The 20,025-nt window shown below is 38.8% G+C and overlaps 1 protein-coding gene across 2 annotated transcripts in view; it reads left to right on the top strand.

Annotated features, from left to right (window-relative positions):
- The window catches only part of pcxb (pyruvate carboxylase b), a 369,757-nt gene that overhangs the window by 29,511 nt on the left and 320,221 nt on the right, over positions 1-20,025 (top strand). For both annotated transcript variants that reach the window (XM_028039331.1, XM_028039332.1), the window contains exons 6-9: positions 183-328; positions 6,944-7,061; positions 8,236-8,303; positions 9,724-9,807. In XM_028039331.1, coding sequence (XP_027895132.1) covers positions 183-328; positions 6,944-7,061; positions 8,236-8,303; positions 9,724-9,807 — 416 coding nt within the window. The remainder of the gene's footprint in view (positions 1-182; positions 329-6,943; positions 7,062-8,235; positions 8,304-9,723; positions 9,808-20,025) is intronic.

Genomic DNA, 20,025 nt, shown 5'->3' with positions numbered 1-20,025 from the left:
GTTGCTTCATCAGTAAACCGCTTTGAATGATTAAAACCCGATCTATTCACAAACTTAAATTATTTCAGGTTGTCGGTGAGGGATGAAAACGGTTCAGCTTCTGTAGTTACAATAAAAATTCAATCAGCCTCAAGGACCATTTCTAAACTGTAGGTTTGATTTTCTCCCCTCCTGCATGTCAGGTGTTCCTGTGGTCCCGGGAACCAACTCTCCCATCTCCAGCCTGCAGGAGGCGCAGGCATTCGCCCAGACCTACGGCTTCCCCATCATCTTCAAAGCGGCGTACGGAGGAGGAGGCCGAGGCATGAGGGTGGTCCGTGAGTACGAGGTGAGAGCTTTTTCCTTACCCCAAATGTCTCCACTGTTTGTTTATTTTTATTTAAGCACGTAATGTCCATCTGTACAACAGACAGGAGTCATTTACATCAAATAAAGTTTAAATTGGGGTGCAAATTGTGTTTTAGATCCCGTGAATTGTTTGGATCGAGACAGTAATTCATTGCTTTTTCTTTGTGCAGAATCATTTTTTATTTTTAATTCACACAGACAGAAACATCAGGGGAATGTACATTTTCCATCTCTTCCACATCTGTTTGAATGTCTAAGAAAGTGATTCTTTCCCATCACAAATATACCACCTATGATGTCAAACCTTTCATTTAAACTTATTATATCAGGTTTAAGTTATGTCTTTTTAATTGCTTTTCTTAGTATTCCTAATAAATATTTAGTTTTAATATTTACAGCAGTTGATTATTTGAACCCGAAATGACGTTTTTCTCAGTTAAACGTAATTTATTTTCCAAGTAAAGGACATTCCCAAAATCAGTGGTAATAATTGGCTTCCTGGGATCCCAATGTCTAATTTTAAAGGAAATTCTAAGTAGACGATGGCTTTGAGAAGGTTTGAAATACAAATATTTCCCTTTTATCTTTTCTTTTACCACCTTTATGCCAAACTCTTCCAGGCTTTAACCCTGTAATGATTTTAACCGGATCGCCTGTTGTGAAGGATCCGCCTGGCAGCTGGTTCTCCGTAGGAACGTTGATAACCGCGTTAGCTTTAGCATGTCAGCCGACCAGATGGCCATGTAGCAGAACTGCGCGACGACTTTTCGTCATATCTTCGGTCATACTTCTGCCGCTGTTGTAATTACACGTCTGCTTTCCAAGCAGCACAACTGCCTTGTGAAGGTCACCTTCATGCTGGGCGGTGTGAGCGGAAAGACCCAACAAGCTAAACTATGAAGCAGAGTGGAGAAACATTCCTTTCAGAATCAGGGTTGTTGTGACACAGCGGCAGGTTTTAAATGAGGGAGGAATATAGAAAGTTTGACGCTTACTAAATAGGTTTTGGTTCTCAAAGTATTTTTAATTAAATTCCAAAAAGGAAATTAGGTGTTGTTGTAACTCGTATAAAGTTTCTTTATGGTGCGTTCTCACCAAACGTGTTGTGCATCCGATGTGTGTTCGCTTTGAAATCACATGCTTGGCATTTTGCTTCAAAATCGCTCTAGGCGGCGTTGAGAGGAGACTCCTTGGCAAACGTGTCCCTCAAACTCTTCCTCGTTTATATTTCATCTAAATAAATATGTTTAACATTATTTAGCACTTATTTAATGTTTGGTGTGACTCAATGTTTTGGCTGGATGGATTTGGATGGCTCAAATGCAGGGAAATATTTTCAAATAGTAAAAGTTAAGACTTGCTTTACATTAGGGCTTTTGTAAACGAATATTTTAGTAATCGAGTAATCTATCGATTATTCTAACGATTAATCAAGTAATCGGATAAAAACATTTATAAAATAAAGTTTTGGTAAATCTGGTATAACAGCAGTGTTACTATCAGATATCAATAGCTGTCCAATTTTTCCTATTTTTTGTAGTTTAGAAAATTTAATAAAATTAACCAGGTTAACAATAATTAACCTGTTAACTTTCTAAGTTAACCTGAAGAAAAGTTATACAAAGATCTGAAATTATATTCAATTTAGTAATAAAGAGGCAGGCTCACAAATACGCGTATAAAAAATGTCTCTACCCCAGCAGCTTTTAGTTTATGTATTCATCTTCAGTCAGTTTAATAGTTGGATTCTCACCTTGCCCCGTACCTGTCAAGCTTTGGGTTTGAGAACACGGGAAATGTCGTCTGGACTGGGGGGCTTGGAGTGGTGGTGGTGACGAGGGGACAGCGCTCTTCCCGCTGTTCGCTTTCAACCCGCAACTCCCGGAGGAAAAAGGCTGCCGTACTCCAGGCATCACGCCAGTCATTTTCAGGATCTCTATTGGTCCCCCAAAAACGATTAAAACCCGGGCATTATCAGTAATCAATAAAATCCTCCCAGGCCGAGCTTGAAAATTGGACGTAATGCTGCTAACGCTTTGCTTTCGTCAACAACTCCCGGCCGGAACACGTTAAATAACAAAACATAAATTAACGAAGCTTCGAGGCAGGTAAATTTCCTCGAGGAATTTTAATAGTTTATATCAGTACTTACTTCTCTGTTGTTGCTGTGGACAGTGTAATGTCAGATACGGCTTTATTAACCAACCTGTTTTTATAAAACATATCGGTGTGGCTTTGTTGCGTATCCTTGGAGCCTCTGCAGTCATGATCCGCTGGTATGAATGACCTTTCCTGAGTCCTAGCACAGTCTGATTAATTAGTTGTTGACATTTTTTGTTACCCGTTGGATCCAGAGAGACCAGAGCAGATATGATGTGAGGAAAGTATAAAGAGATTTCTCCAAATAACAATGTGTAGTTTGCCTTTTAAATTCATTAATGCCGGCTCGCAGATGATTTGTATGCGTAATTTAAAGTCAGCCAAGCTGGTGAAAACGTATTACAGGACAAGATGTGAGTGTGTTTGCTGATAAACAAAGCTGCCAGATTCCCACAGTGTATGTTTGGTTGATATGCTTCCTGAAAAGACGGGTGAGGCCGCACGCATCAAAGCTCCAGCGGCACAAATACGACAGACGGGCTGAACTGATGTGAAAGGATTACAAATGGACTTCTCAAAGTTTAGGTTTTGGAGAAACTCCTCTGTCTGATCAGGAAGGACGGGTTCAAAAATTGATTTGACCACTTTTCAAAGTCTGTTACCTTTTATTTGGGTTTTCACAGCATCTGTCATGTCGCTTTTGCACTTCAGATGTTTTTTATTTCACTCTATAATTTCACTGTGTTGTGAGCATGAATGACCAGTTTCATGATCTCTCCATATTCTGTTTAGGCTTTTGCAAAAACCAATTAATCACATAATTTAAGGGGAGACTGTGGCTCTTTGGTAGAGTAGTTGTCTTGCAATTGGAAGGTTGTAGGTTCGATTCCAGCTTCCTCCTGCCACATGTCGATGTGCTTCTGGGCAAGGCACTTAACCCCAAATTGCCTACCGATCTGCGTATCGGTGTATAAATGTGTGTATTTGTGAGTGCAACTGGGTGAATGTGACTCTAGTGTAAAGCGCTTTGAGTGGTCAAAATGACTGGAAAAGCGCTATATAAGTTCAGTCCATTTACCATAATAAATAGAAATTAGCTCAATAATTTTCATTCTGTTGATTTTTTGAACAGCGATTCTGTTTAGATGTCATAATCTGGTTGTATGTGTTTTATGTTTCAGATTTATTTAATGTACTTGGTGGTTGTTTTTCTTTAAATTACTTCTAGTTTCAGTGTTAAATATTATTTACAAAATTAAACTTGCATTATTATCTCATTACCAATATATATTACAATATTATCATTTATTGCGATAATTTCTGGTACAATATATTGTCCAGGAAAGTTTATTGCGACAGGCGTAGTTGTCACCTACATGATCTGGGTCACTCCATATTCGACAAATACTTACAAATAGTAACAAAAGACCCACCAGATAAAAACTGTTTTTATTAGGGCTGTTTGGTATTAGCTAGCCAGCTTTTCCTGCTAGCTGGTGGAGCGCTAGCGGGAGAAATGGTTGTACCAATGATGAAAGAAAAATCCTCCAACTGATACTCCATTTTTCTCCACATTTTGTGAAGAGAAAACCAGGTTCAGTGTCTTCTTTGTAGGTTTTTGTCATTTCCGTCAGTATTTCTTGGTGTAGCGCCCCCACTGACGAGGAGGGGAACAGATTGCCCTCTTTCATGTTGCAGTTAGAAAGTGAAGCACAGCAGCTGAAAATGTAATGAATGTTGCAATTTTGTTCCCAAGCCGAACAGAACCTACTGGACCATCGGGTCTGAAAACACCCTAAAAAAACAAAAATCTACTTATTGCATCAGTTGTGGTGAAATAACTTGTTACCAGCTGGAAGATAATCAACCTAATAGTTAAACCAATTGTCCAGGCAGTGAGTTGGACATATTTGAATAATTATCTCACACTTATTGCAGTTCTTCTCTGACGTGTAAATTGCGCACAGTGATATTGTGACGATGCATTTCCCATACATGGCGCAGACATTTTAAAGACGCTCCCTGCGGCTTCACTGCATGTTCGGGTTCGCCTCTTACGTTGGGTCCGTCGCCATGGCAACGTCACCTGTCCCCCTCTGTAACAGGAGAGGTTACCAGAGTGGAGATCAAACATGCAAAAGCCTCACTCCTCACCCTGTGTATGTCCAGAAAGGAAAGAAAAAAGAAAAGCAGTGGTGCGTGGACAGTGAAGGAGTCTCCTCTCTCTTTCTCTCGCTGTCGGCCTTCAGGTTACACCTCGACTTTAATCAGAAACATTTAAAAGGAAAATGTCCAAGCAGACATGAGGCAAAGAATTGATGCTATTTGGATTGGATTGTAACGATCTGAGAAGTATCATGAAAATTCATCCCGGTTTTTAATATGGTCAGTTTTGATTAAATGCGTTTTAAACATGAGAAGTGGTTATACAAGCGAGTTAGAGGACAAATTCCCTCAATAAAACTGTTTGACAACAAGCGAGTTCATTTACTGACATTGGAAGTAATAAAAATTGACAAATGAGATTTTGGGCAAACCTAAATCTGCCGACAAACGATACACCTGATGTTATGCCGACATTAACTGATATTTATATGTTGCTGCAGTTTGTGTGTTTCAGGTGGGGGACAGGTTGGCTATTTTTGATCTGATTGGGATTGTGGGATGTTTGACTGATAGCAGAGTTTCCCCCAGTGTATTCTAAGCCTGGCGGGCCACCAGGCTTTACTTGTGTCCCACCAGGCTAAGTCTTTAAGTCTTTTTAAAATGTTTGCTTTTTTTAAAGGTTTTATAGTTGGTGTTCAGGTATTAATCTTTTAATAAAACTTAATTATGAAATGATATTTTCAAATTTCCTGTCAACTTTAAACATTTTTCAACTCAAAAACATGTTGGGCCGCTGGATCACAATCACCAGGTTTAGCAGGTTTTCTGGGGGAAGCTTTGAATAGGAAGCTGTTTTTTGTTTTGTAAAAGGATAGGGAAATGTATAAATCAGTAAATATCAGCTACCAGTGCATATTTTCATACGTGTGCATCTCTAAATAAAACTTCAGCCAGCAAATTGTAGTTGTGAACAGCTTAATAAAACATTTTAGCATTTTAACATAGCTTAAATTTAGAGCTGGACGACTAGGCTGACTAACATATTGCTGTATAAACAGTTGATATCAGTCCATATTGATAATTACTGATCACTTTCTTTGTTTAAAATATCTGAAACTCTGGTTTCTCTGACATGACCTTTCCTGTTTTATTCAGTTTTCTCTCCTTGCCGTTTATTTTTAAACAGTTATGAGGCACGGTGGCAAAACCTTAAAACTAGCAACAACTCAGCAGGTTGTTGCTAGGTAACCAAAGAATGAGTTGCTAGGTAACCAAAGAGTGAGCGAGCCAGTTGATTCCACCAACCTTTCTTAACTAGCTGTTAGAGATTGAGCTGCCAAAGCCTTTCCTGTGCCTACGTTTCCTCTGGTTCTGGACCAGAGTTCAATAAAAATATTGAACATGCTGTCAGACATATTATCTATTGATATTGATCATGTGTCTATAGCGATGTAGATTGTTTTTGATTTATTGCCCAGCATTTCCCTGTAGGTGATTATTCTTTTTGATACAAAGTGATCCCTGCCAGCAGCATATAGTAGGGAAAAAACCGCTAATTAAAATTCCCACTTCTCTTGAAGATAACAATTCAAACTGCAAAGATTGCGATAAGTACTGCTGTGCCTGTTACACAAATATTTACCATAAAAATCCTGCTTAAACAATCCTGAGAACTGCATGTACTGGAGGGAAAATACCACTCTTTAAATGATTCAAGCACATTAAGTGTGTTTTTTCTGCTGCTAAATGTCATAAATTATTCCTTTTTACTCAGCTCATGTGTTGAACAATTACTTGCATGTAAATTTAGTTTAATTCAGTTGTTTGTTTTGTATTTTTAGCTGGTAAAATTATTGGCCTTTCAAAGCCTTTGCCACATTGCTTTTTGAGGGAGTGCTTATAGAGAAACCCACGTTGGGTTATTATTGTAGCAACGCCGATGTGTGCAGCTGCCCTTAGGAGTTGGATAGCTTCACCCTCCAACAAAATCTCTTCTCAAGGCTGCAGAATGACAGCGGAGGCCATGTTTGAGTTTTCCCCTCCACCGTCTCGAAGCTCGGAGGCGAAGGAGGGAGAGTGAGGCATGGTGTTGATTCAGCCTCTCCCCAGAGCGAGAGACTGGACGCATCACACACCGACAAACACAGAGATTGAGCCGTGACCTTCCACATGTAGGGTCACGACCTTCCAGAGCCGATGTGTAGAACGTCTCAGCCATCGGGGTTGCAGACATGTGCGCCAAAAGAAACGTAGAAAACATGCGAATGTCAAAAAGAGGGCTTAAAAAAAACAGGAAAAAGTTGGAGGGTTTGTTTTAAAATTCAAGGTTTTCGGGCCTTGAATGGATGCACTCGTTCAGACAGTGATGGGTTTTGTTTTTTCATGTCAGGAGCTGGAGGAGAATTACCAGCGGGCGTACTCTGAGGCCCTGACGGCTTTTGGAAACGGAGCGCTGTTTATCGAGAAGTTTGTTGAAAAGCCGAGACACATCGAAGTCCAGATCCTCGGTAAGTTAGCTCACTTTGGCAGGCTTGTAACTTTATATTTGGTTTGTACTTTAGTTTTGTTTTCAACTAGAGATGAGCAACACGTACTTAAAATTTTATCACAATATTTTGTTACTAAGTGATGATGTGAGCTATTGTGACTGCATGACACAGCCCCACAAACACATACTACTCTTAACAAAACATTCCCATTTTTAATACTCTTCTCTAAGACACCAGTCAGATAAAGAAGCATATATTTTAATTTGTAGATATTTATTGATGCTCTCATTGAACAAACAGTGGCAAAAATGGTAAGAAATAATCTCCAGAATAGACAGTGTTGGGAGATTTTAAGCATAATTAACTGGAATTTATTGTGACGATAAATTATCACGATAAACAATACGAAAAATTCCCACCCATATCTTAAACTTTTTAATTTATTTTGAATACTGTGTCTCTCAAAAACGGCTTCTATCTCAATGACTTCATAGTAAATTAATGGTTGCCTAAAAAAAGCCTGAAATTATTAAAGTATAAAGTGAATTTTTAATTTTGACTGGAATTTGACATAAAATTAGGATGATGGAATTGATGCTTTCCATCATCAGATCTTGGATCTCGCCACTTAAAGTGAGGGGAAAAAAACCACAACAAGCTGTTCAGTAATTTGATGAAACTTTGTTAATGCATCTTTTTATAATGTAGAAAAAAGAGCTTAGTGGTAAAATTGAAAATCTGCAGAATGTGACAATATTTATCTGATTAATGGTCAATAGATGCCCTACAAAGTTTACCATTTTAAACCTTAAACTTCTGTTTTGGAGTTGTTTTCTTCATGACTTCAACTGGTGTATTTTTGCAAAAAAAAATAAAATCAATACTTTTTCAGAAATCGATGGTTTTTACCGTTCTTTTTTCTCCGTTTCTGCTCTGGCGAGTTGTTCCTGGTTTTCTCGTGTCCCATTTGGTCTGTAACAATACTTTTCCAGACTTTCTAAAGATTTTTCACTCATTTTTTTCCCTCTAATTTTCTGTCAAGTGTTTGTACCTTGTGCAGCGTCTTGTGCAGATTCTGCTCAGAAAATGGAGGCCAAGAAAATGTGACAATGTCTCCCGGACGAGCTGCGAAGCCTAATCACTTCTTTATCCCCCGACTTTTTCACCTCACCTACTTTCTGTCTGTCCTCAGGTGATAAATATGGTAATGTCGTCCATCTGTACGAGAGGGACTGCTCCATTCAGCGGAGACACCAGAAGGTGAAGTTCCTCATTTTCGAATTAATCTACTCCAATATAATGCTGGAATTTGTTTAAGATTATCTTCTTGACATTTCTCTTGAGTTGTAATGAGTAGCATGAAGTGGATGGTAATGGTAAGTAGGCGTGAAGCAAAGGTCACGGAGCAGGAAACACGCCTGCGAGCTGCGCCGTCTGCTTGCCCTTGTTATTTGGGCAGAAAGACCAATGTTGGCGTCACATTAAATGATTATAAACTCAGGCTGCAAACCCTGAAGGGCCTCGGATTGCTCTGAGCAGCAGGGGGTTCACAGACTGTATTTAAAAAAATACCCAATTAGCCTCTAATAAGTTGTTTAAGCAACATAATCCTTCAAATCAACTTGAATCAGAAGTTTATTAACAGGTGGCTGCGTTATCCACTTGCTAAGAAGAGAGGAATTAATTCATTGTCTATTTGTCAAAATAACAAATGCCTCAACATCAAATTAGGGAGAGAATAACATTAGCAAAGCTTTCACCAGAGGAGTCTGATCAACATGTATTTTATTAACCACCGCCACCTCAAAGCAGTTTTAATCGTGCTTTTTCAGCACTTTCATCCTTTCGCTTTAATCAAATTACAAATGATAATCATGTTAACGACGCTGTTCTAGCTCAAAACCGATGACTTTTTAATTTTTTTGGTTTCTGTTTGGCTTAATCTGCGTTTATCCTCTGATCTGAGATCTTTTCCAACAATAGTCGAGTGTTGAGGCGGCTTTAGGACGGTTCAGTCACTTTTCATCCTCTGGCAGAGATCTTATTTTGGGATTAAATTGATTTTTGTTCCTGTTTTGATCAGATTTGGATCGTGTTTGAATTTTCGTTTGGAAGTAAATGAATCGGCTTCCAACATGGTGTACTCCACCCACCCAGCAGCTAAATTCAACACACAGTGTCACCATTAAAAACTATTTAATGCATCTGTAGGGCAGTAAAGCAGGGAAAAAAGAGAAATAATTAGTGGTAAAATTGACTATTTACTTTCTCTTTATTGCAAGCCGAGGGGAATTTGGTGATTTTTAGGGTGAACAATAATGAGCGCTGTAGTAAAATGCTGCTATTTTATATAAACAATGGATCAAACTGCAGCTTTGAGGGGACTAAGAGGCAATAAACTGTAATAAACCAACAATTATTCACCAACTGTGAGGTCTGCTGCAGCTCCAAAGAGCACTTTAGCATCTTATTATGCATTGTCTTGGTTTTATCACCCACAACTTTATTGATTGACTTTTCCACAGCTATTAATACCAAAAATGACACAGCCTGCCCCTATATTGAAGGTCATTTTCTCTTTATTATCTCTAAAAACAAGGGAAGTTGATATGCAGATGCTGTATTTTATTTCTGAATCAAATTAGTACAGCTTTAAGGTTTTTTTGTGTTTTTTTTAAAGGTTGTGGAGATTGCACCTGGCTTCCAGCTGGACCCACACCTGAGAGACAGACTTCATGCTGACGCCGTCAACCTGGCCAAACAGGTATGGCTCTCTATTTGTAGGTAAAGCTGTTCAAACTGCTGCCTTACTGATGAGGGTTTACAGATTAGTTAATTAAGATTTGTCACTTTGTTACTGAGCTCCAGTCTGACTGAGAATTAATTGGTGCTTCATGGTTTAGATTTGTATGATTTTATCCCACCTAACTTACTATCGATGTTCTAGATACTGCAGGACAGCTTCATGATGGCGACTGATATTTTGTCCTATTGGTATTTTCTGCAAATTAGCTACATTGCGCTGCTCCAACAAGATTTATGTTGACCTGAAGTGAGAGGGTCCCATCTTGGACAGTTTTGAAGGTTTGGTGTGTGGAAGTGAGGCGATAAGTCCTATATTAAGGGTGACCTTTTATGCTTCCTTGAACAAATTATGATATGTCTACAAAACATGTTCATTACATTTTTTGGACAATCTTTCTTAGATGATTAGATTTTAGTTTGGTCAGTTCTGCCTATTTTGAGCTAATTTCAGCTGTTTTAAATGCTTCAAATAAGCTGCTGCTGGCCACGCCCCCCGAATCACCCTTTATACTCACCATGAAAATAGCTGCAAACAGATGAGCAATTATACCACCGTACATCATTGAAAAGCATTAGAAGAGCCTCCTGCACAACCAACAAAAATGCAGCAACTGGTTTCTGGATGGGAAGGCAACAATAAAACTCTTATCTTTTCCAGCAGCCATTGTACAGCTCATACAGTGGTAAAACCAGCTTGGGTTGCTAGTAGGGGTGCACTAATAGCAGTTTTATGGGCGACTGCCCATTACCGATCTTTTAAAAAGCCCTACTTACAGATTCCGATTTTGGTCAATACCATTTTTTTTCTCTGAAATGTTGCTCACTATATCAAGAAAGTTGCTGAATTGGCAACAATTGGGTGACTATTGTTAACTGTACATGTGCAGACATGGCCTGGTTTGTCAGTCAAACCAGGAGAAAAGGAAAGCACAGTGATTTTTAGACCTTTGCCGAGGCTGATAACATCGGTGGATATGATCGGCTTCACATGTAAAAATCGGCCAATAACTGATCTCCCAAAACTAAGGAAATCGCACCCCTTGTTGCTAGGTAACTGGGCTGGACTCAGCTGGGGTTGCTAGGTAACGTGGTGGACATGGAATGTAACTTGTTATACTGCCGTTTTGTATTTTTCGGTTCCTGCAGCTTGAACAGAACAGACTTGAACCATTTAATTTCAATTATGCCTCAATAAATTGACGTTTTTATTCACTCTATTTACAAATTTAATAGTTATTAATTCTTTATTGTAACATTTTATTGCAGTGCTGGCTTGATGAGGTGTATTTTTCAGTAGGATGTGTTATATCTCAGGTTATGGCAGGTGTCTGCATACTGAATGTGCGCTTACAGTTTCCACTACTTCCCAAACAAATGCTGGCAGCCTTGAGGAGAAATGGCTCTGGGACTGAAAAGGCTGTTTTGGCAAGAGCCGAAGAAACAATGGGTGAACATGGGAAGTCAGAGGAAAGTCTCAGTCTTGTCCATTTTTATTTTTTTTATTCCCCTCACTCATAATTGGTCTGCAAGACAACTGGATTCTCCCCAGGAATTTTAATGCACCTTCTACCTGTCAGTCACATGAGGGGAACATTTGTTTTGCCAAGGTGGGAAGACAAAATTACAGTCAGAGCAGTTTGGGAAAGATTTGATGAAACTTTAGGAGCGTTTATTTTGCTTTTGCATTAAAAATACACCCATTTACCTTCTTTTTGCGTTTTTATAATATTTCTCTTGCTTTTGATGCCTACAAGGTTTTTCATGTATGACGACATCACTTTAAAATCAAGCATCATTGCTCTGGGAAGATGCAAAGAAATGGCCTTTTTGGTTAATGGCCCAGGTGACGAATGGATACAAGCGAGATGGGAGGAGTAACATATGAGCAAAGAAATGACCTTGATGGAAGCTTAATGCGAGCTTCATCTTATACCTTCGCTCTAGCTATAACTTTTAATGCAGTGTTATCATGTGAATCCTGCTTTAAAGTGCAAAAACTCATCCTCAGGGAGGCAATTTCTCCATTCTTTCTTTCCTGAATAACTTGGAAAAAGGAAAGTTTAATTGTCTGTAGGTCAACAGAAATACTGACTGAATTACACCACAGTTGGATGCATGCACACAGTCTGAAGGGAGCCTCTTTCAACGACACAAAGACAGATTTCACCTTCATCACCTCTTGAACCTTCTGTGTTTTTGTTGTTTTTAAATGCTGGAAACCATTTTTGTTGGCAAACCTTGAGTTTAAGATTGAGTGTGTAAACACTTCTGGTGACAGGCACCTTAAGGCAACTTTTATCATCTCAACATTTGTAATGCGTCATTGGTCTGTGGAAACAAATTATTAGCATTTATGAAGGCTGTTCTGTTATGGCCCTGCCATCTTTGTTTCTTTATCAACCGGCTCTGCTTAAGGATGATCAGTGGAAAAACTACAAAACTGAGAGGTCTAAGCAGATGTTATTAATCGATTGAAACTAATTTTATATAATAAACCATTGATCAACAATTAATCCTAAGTTGATTATTGGTTTTGTAATTGCTTTTGAGACTACTCTGGAAGGATACACCAACATTTTCTTCACAAACAACTCTATAATTGTGAACACAAAAGAAGACACAGTGAGAATTATTTAAAGAAAAGCACTAAAATAAATTTTAATGTGCTATTTTTACGTTTTTCTCTGAGCTTCCCCACAGTTTAATGATCAAACCTGCAGCGTTTGCATGTAATCAGCAGGTGTCTCACTTTCTTCCGGCCTGATGCTCCATGTTTCCTCTATCGGTGCCCTCTTCCTTCTTTTTTTACCCTTCTGCTCTCGCCTCTTCCTGCGATGTGTGCCGGCTGCATTCAGATGCCCTCCTCTCCAGAGCCGTTCCCAGCTTCCTGCAGGCTTTACAAACCTGTTCCCTAAAGAAAAGCAGAGCTGAACTTTGGTACTTGGTGCAGGATTAATGGCAGCACATATTCCTCTCTGCCTCTATATGCATAGTGTGCATAGCGGTGAGATGATGCAAAGCAGCATGTATTTTTCATGAGCTGCGTGGTCCTGCAGTGAAGTATTGTGTGGTAACTTTACACAGCAACCAACCCCATCACTAAAACTCATTACAGGGCACAAGTGCAGGGCAGCCTTATTAGCCGACTGCTTAAGGTGCTTCATCACATCCCTGCTCTTAGTTTTCATGCTCACTTCTTTCAAAGTTAGCATAGATTCAATAAAGATTGAGTTTTCATGCTTTAATATTAGAAAGAAACTTAAAACTCTTCAGTTCTCCTCAAAAATGAATAATTGTGATTGTTCTTTTTTCAGTGTGATGACTAATTAAATCAATTTGGGTTTAATTACCTCATCCATTTTTCCTGAGACCAGACGGCAACGGGGAACTGCTTCCTTTGAAGCGTGTTTGTAGAGGCTGCGCTCCCATTCAGGTTAATCCTCTCCTCTGAGCTGGAGAATGTTTTTACTTTTGTTACTTTGGAAGTGTAATAATCTTTAGAGAGAGCTTTCTATTTAAAAAAAATAAAAATATATAAACCCAAATTGAACAGAAAAACAAATGGAAAAATAAATGTACAAGGAAAACTAAACCTCCGCTACCAGGCAGCTCCTATAGATGAGTGTGACAGGAAATAAAGTATTTTCTCCTGTAAGAAGCCTTGATTCTTTCCCATTTTAAAGAAAAATGTGGTTTAAGTGAAAGCAAAGTAAGAATATTACAGATTTTCACTATAGTTTAAAGATGCGTCTAGTAATAAAAGCAGAGAAAGTTATGGATATCCTTCAGTATCGGATGTAAGATTTAAAAAACATTTTTAAGTAATACTTGGTAAAATATTGCATAAGGACAATCAAACTAAAATGTTAGAGAAAATTAGTGGTGGATGTTTATTAGCTGAAAATGGTATCAAAGAAACGATATTATCGTTTATCGAAATAACTTCTGGGGGAATTTAGCGTCCCACAAATTTATTGAAAAAAAATATTTCTGGGTTTGTATGTGGAGTGGAAGCTTTAAGTTGGATGTTTGCAAACGAGGGAATAACTCGTTTCCACATGAGTGGATATTTTCATACACAGCAGCTTTCAATACAAACCTGCTGGGTAAAAAAATTCTTCAAGCAGCTCTAATTCCAAACAAATGAACTGATTTTGTTGTTCTGGAGTTTGAATTGTTGCAGCGACTGCACCAAGATGTTTGCATGTTGAGCAGAAGCGTGCTGCTGGCTGCCGGTGCATAAATCTGTGACTTTTACTATTTGACAACAAATTGATGTCGATACTGAAACTTAAAGCCATATTAATAAAGAAAACCGTCTATTGACCACTTTTTCATGATCTACTTTGCACGATCTGCTTGATCACATGTTTTGAAGCAGAACTCCAGATGGTTTATATAAATAAGTCCAGGTTTTCTTCTTCCATCTGGTTCATAAAGACTGTGTTCATGTTGCCGCCATATGAGGGCAGCATGAACATGGTTCCTCGCCAATCTTGGAAAAACATTGGTTTCAAGATTCGGCTGCTCTATTTTCTAAAAGCTGGCTGGATGGATTACAGGAATCGGATCTCCCTAATCCCTTTCTGTTTGTGCCTTGCATCATTTGTGAGTAGGACTGTACATAAATCTGTCAGAATTTGCTTCATGCCGTGCAGCAGCCCCTCGCTGTGCACAAGAGGAAGCAGACTCCATGCAGCCGTGGCCCAAGGTGGCTTTAAAGTTTGGGTTTTTATGGTTCGAGTTGCTCTGAAGCAGCACCCAGTGGTTTGCTCAGGCCCTAAATTACACCTTTTAAACTGAAGTGCATATTGGACCAGTGACATTTATAGGCAGAAAGCATGCAGTCGGACTTCAGTAAACTCCTGCCATCTAATCATGTTTTCTATTCTATCTCTTCTATGAACTTCCTCTTTTTACCGTTGCTTGTGTCCTTAAAATTGATGAAAGACTTTATGAAAATTGTTCTGCTCAAAACAAGCGAACAAGCTCAGTTCTCAAATTACAGTTTTTATGTTGCATCAGAAAGAATGGCTGCAGGTTTTTCCCTTGAAGGAACGTTTTTAGATGCTGCAGGTGAGCTTTGCCTTTGGCATCACGCCTAATTTCTTAAAAAAATGACTGACTTGCTTTTGCAGGACTCACCCTCATCTAGTTTCTTTTCGGTTGAAAACTTTCTGTTGCAAGTGGATCTCTTCAAGATTCAGTGGTTGTGACTTTTAATTTGTCATTTGTCCCAAATAGGGAAGAAATGTTTACTGGTTTTCATGTTTGTCATCGTATTAAACAATCTTAAGGTAAATGTCTGAGTCAACTGCACAGTCAAATAAGACAAACACAGAAGGATACAAGCAATTAGAAAACTCTTATAAAGGATAAAAATATTTATTAAAAAAGTTAAACAAAACTTTTTGCTTGGTGATTGTCAATCACTCGATGTCTGAAAGAGTTTTTTTTATAGAATATAATTATATTCAGTCCAAAATGTGGGGTTATTACACTATATGATGCATATTATCTTGGTGCGTTTCAGTGAATTATTTTATTATATTCAGGTTGTTTCCATTTGTTGTTCACAAATGTTGATAACTGCACACCGCCCCTCTTAATTAAATAAAATTTTAGATTAAAAATGGCATTAGACTCTAGATTGAGTAGATTTTTAAACTGAAATTTTTATATTTCACATTGGATCTTCTGTCTATTGTACAATTGCAAGAAATAATTTAATTTACACAAATAAAGGCATATACTTACTATAATAGCTTGCATGAAACAAAAATGGGGTTTTCTGGGATTAATAAATCCATCCATCCATCCATCCATTTTCTGTTCACCCTTGTCCCTAATGGGGTCGGGAGGGTTGCTGGTGCCTATCTCCAGCTACGTTCCGGGCGAGAGGCGGGGTACACCCCGGACAGGTCGCCAGTCTGTCGCAGGGCGGATTAATAAATCAGACAAATATTTATATATTTATTATATATTTCCTTTATTTAATCAGGTAAACCCCGTTGTGATCTAGATCTCATTTTCAAGAGGGACCTGAAACAAACTTCGCTCCCCGTCCGGGAATCGAACCCCAGTCTCCCACGTGACAGGCGGGGATACTCACCACTGTACTAACGAGGAGATTGATTCCTTAAGGCCTCCAAGGTTGAGGTAGTAAATTTATAAAATGATATCTGGATATTTTCCAAAGTTCAAGTGGGAGATTTGGGTTATTTTTCTATATCAGAAGAACACTTACTATGAAAAGGATCCAGAATAAACCTGATCAATGCAGTTTTGTTTTTCTTAAAAATGTATGACTTTACATGTCAGAATATCAAAGATTTATTATAGTAAATTTATGCAATTAACATTGAAAAATGTTTTGTTTTTTTGTTACTGCTGTACATCAGATAATATATAAGTATCTTCTTGTAAATATGTGAAACTGTTCCAGAGATTTTTTGTAGAAATTTATGAAAATATCCTCCTTAATTAAATAAAACATTTGAATAATAAATGGGTTTGTACACTAGATGGCTCAGATAACAAGATGAACTCGAAGAAGCAAGTCTCGAGTTCATTTGGTAAACACTGTGCCACACAAGCAGCTTTCGACAGACGCCTGTATGAATTTCTGTCCAGTCAAATGGCCTTTTCCCCCCTGAGGAAAGCAACTTGGACACAGCCAGTGATTTGCTGCGAGCGGCGATGCTTCAAGTTTGAGCCACAATGACATGATAACTGCTAATGAGGCGGAAACGACCGATGGCGACAACAAATCTCATCTTCAGAACACAAAATGGTACAAATGCACATTTATTTATTTATTTGAGAGTTTTAAATTTCATTTCCACACATCTGCTTTTCCTGAAACACAGCAGTCACACAGAGGATGTATAAACCCATTCAGGACTCCACAAAGTGCATAATTTGAGCGGAGGACTTGGTTTTCATAAATGAATATTCAGCCAGTGAGAAATGTGTGGCATTGTCCCGGTTCTTGAAAAGGTTCCTGCGGTGGAAACGCCATTGTTGCCTTTAGGCTGCTGCGAGGGAATATGAGCAAATGAGAGAAACCAAGATCCAACATAATTAAGCACCCGGAGCTTCTACAATTAAACTGAATCACATTATTCTTCCCCTCAACCAACCTTAAAACATCTACAGTGTTGCATTAACACCAGCAGAAACGGCATCAGTAGTAGCAGGAGAAAATGTTTTAAAATGGTTATTTTCTAAATGCACGCTACCTAATCGTGGATTTCTGGGGAAACTGGGACAACCATCTAATTAATGCTGGCAACATCATCATGTGTGGGAACTTTAATTCTTGTTACGCCTCAAAGGGTCTCATTTTGTGTCGCTTTAACCTTGACACATGCAGCCAAACGTAGTTGTAAAAAAACCTCTCATGGCGCTCTAATTGGCAGTAAGGATGAGCGAAGTTGCGGCGCAGCCTTGACGTCTTGGATTGTGTCGCTCTTGTTGGCAGCAGGTTGCAGCTCTGTCATGTTAGCTCTGATTTGTTTTGTTCATATCCTGATTGAGGCTTTGTGTGCTTGTACAGTTATTCCCAGCTTTGGCTTTGGATGCTGCCCAAAGGATTTTTGCTCCTACTTTTCTACTTTTGGACAGTTTTTATGATGCGTAACCGTGGCAACAGGGGTATTGTTTTTACTACTGTTAGCAGCTGATTAGCATCCCTGAACTCTGACCCGAAATCCCAGAGGAGTTGAAGGGGAGGCTTCATGGTTACAGCATTAAAAAGGAGCAGCAAAAGCAAATGAGGTGGATTAGCAGTGCTGGCCAGCAACCGATGGTACTGTTGGCTACAATTGTCATTATTATTACTACTATTATTTTCTGTAGATTTTCTTGTCTTATGAGTTAGTTTGAAACCATTTTGTCTATGAATTATAATTTATTTGTTGGCTGTTTAGCCCAGTTCATCAAACAGGCACATGACTACTATAACATGGTTTTATTTACAAATTGTTGATAATTATTGACTCAGTAAGTAATATATTTCATTAAATTGAGATTAAGGGTAGGATTAAATAAGTGTTCACTTCTTCCTACTCCTTTTCAAACAGAAATGTAGTGAAAAGCTAATTATTTAGTTCTGATTGCTTGTTTTTAAAAACTTGTTTGAAATAAATAAACCAAATCAAAAATACCATCTCCGCTGCTCGGCTATTGAGATGTTGGCAAGTCATGACCGTCTTCAGACTATCGTATCTCAGTCTTTAGTCAGAGGCTTCTTCAGTTTTGTTGCAAGACTGACTGCTACCAGAAGTCCTTACTTCCTACAGCTTAAAAAATAAAAACTAAATCCAAATGAAGCCTTGTTCACGGAGCTCAATTGGTGTTACTGTTCTCATGGTGGGGCCATGTTGCTCCCCAATAGAAAACTAATAATTAATCTAACTCCTCTTCTCCTTCAGCCATTCTGCTTCGAAATTATGCTTGTCCAGTTTTTTTTATTTGGTCTCTTATGAATTTCACAAGTGTCTTGCTCTGATGCTAGCTGTGTTTCCATTACAAATATGTGCAAAACTTTGATTTTCAGGTAAATTTTGCAGTTTAAATAAGACGCGTAGTTAAAATCACACATGAATAAGTTTGTTCACGCATTAAGTCATTTAGAAACCTGCCACATCAGACGCGTGTGGCAGGTTATCTGCCAGTAATAAGATCCGGTTGTTGATCAAATTACTCCATGTTTCCATTGCTCCACCTCATCCTAACACAAAAACGTTATCCAAAAACTACTTCTATTTTATTTATTTATTTTTTCCAGAATTAGTGAGTTTATTTTCATAATTCCAATTTGCCCAATTTTAAGGTTAATGGAGATGCAGCTTGTGTTTGTTCTGATGTGGAAATGGCTGCAACAGGTTGATTGTATTTTCTTTTATGTTGAGAAGAGAGCTGCAAACTGAATGGCCCTTTTGTGTAGTTAGTTGTTTGACTTGACAACAATCCACAACGACTCTTTAAATATAAATGAGTTGAAATGAGTTATGACATTTAATTTCCCTTTAGGATAAAGTATTATTGAATTGAACAGTAACTCTATTGACAGACTTTAAGCTGTTTTGGGCATTGTTTGTGTACAGTTTGAAGCGTTTGAGGACAGGTAGGATAGATTTTGTGTATTTTCCTTGTTTGCTTGTTTGGTCTTCTTGTGTCCCTTGAGAAGTGCTGCTTCAAGGCACAACGATCTACCCAACTCAAGTGAAAACAAGTGAGACAGCAGCCTGAGACATGTTTAAAAAGATTCACTGAAGAAACTTTGATACATCTACTTCTGTGCGGGTTTGATACTAAAGAACTGTCCAACTTTTCCACCTTAAAAAAAAAAATCATCTGTCAACCTCACATAGGTTTGTGTTATGAATGGCAGGGTATTTTTCAGCGCTGACTTCCTGATACGGTTATCTGCTCTTTACAGCAGCATGCAGCGTGAATCACAAGTGGACAAGGCTTTATTGTCTAAGCACTGTGGTTTCCTATCACCTTGAAACACTCGATATCTAACGGGAAGCAATGGCGGCGTCTGAAGGATGCAATCTCAATTCGGGGAAGAAAAGGTTCCCATTTATCATTCTCATTGCCTCAGTCCAGTGGCTTAATATATCAAACATCAGCGCCGTCTGGACTCCAAAACAATCCCCAAACAAGGACTCTGACAGTTCTGGAACACCCAGGACAAACTGGAGTGTTAAAAGGCTTGGTGGGCTTATCAGTGTCTTTGTTCCCACCTTGCGTGGTGAGTCAGGCCTCTAGCGCCGCGTTCTCCTGTAAATCTCTGTTTGTGTGTATACACACACACACACGCCCAACTGTGGAGCCAGCGAGGGTGTTAAATGTGGAATTAGTTCTGCTGTCAATCACCCTGGTGACAGCGAGAGAAGAGACAACACGCTCTGGCTCGGATAAATCACGTCGCCTGTAGACGGACGCAAACAGACCCGAGAAGGGCTCACAAATTCAGCCTGACACTGTCTGGAGGTGGTCAGTGTAATGCAAACAAGAGGGCTGTGCGGAGATGAAGACGGGCCGCGTCTTCCCTGGCTTTCCCAAAACAACAACTTGTCACTATAAGAATTGATGCTAAATATTTAAACAATTCCAAGTTTCTCTGTATTTATCTTCCAAGAAAGCAGATTTTTAATATTTTTTT

The sequence above is a fragment of the Xiphophorus couchianus genome, chromosome 14, assembly GCF_001444195.1.
Source record: "Xiphophorus couchianus chromosome 14, X_couchianus-1.0, whole genome shotgun sequence".
Taxonomy (NCBI): Eukaryota; Metazoa; Chordata; class Actinopteri; order Cyprinodontiformes; family Poeciliidae; genus Xiphophorus; species Xiphophorus couchianus.
Note: the sequence above shows the minus strand (reverse complement) of the source record. Positions and strands in the feature narration are given on the sequence as shown.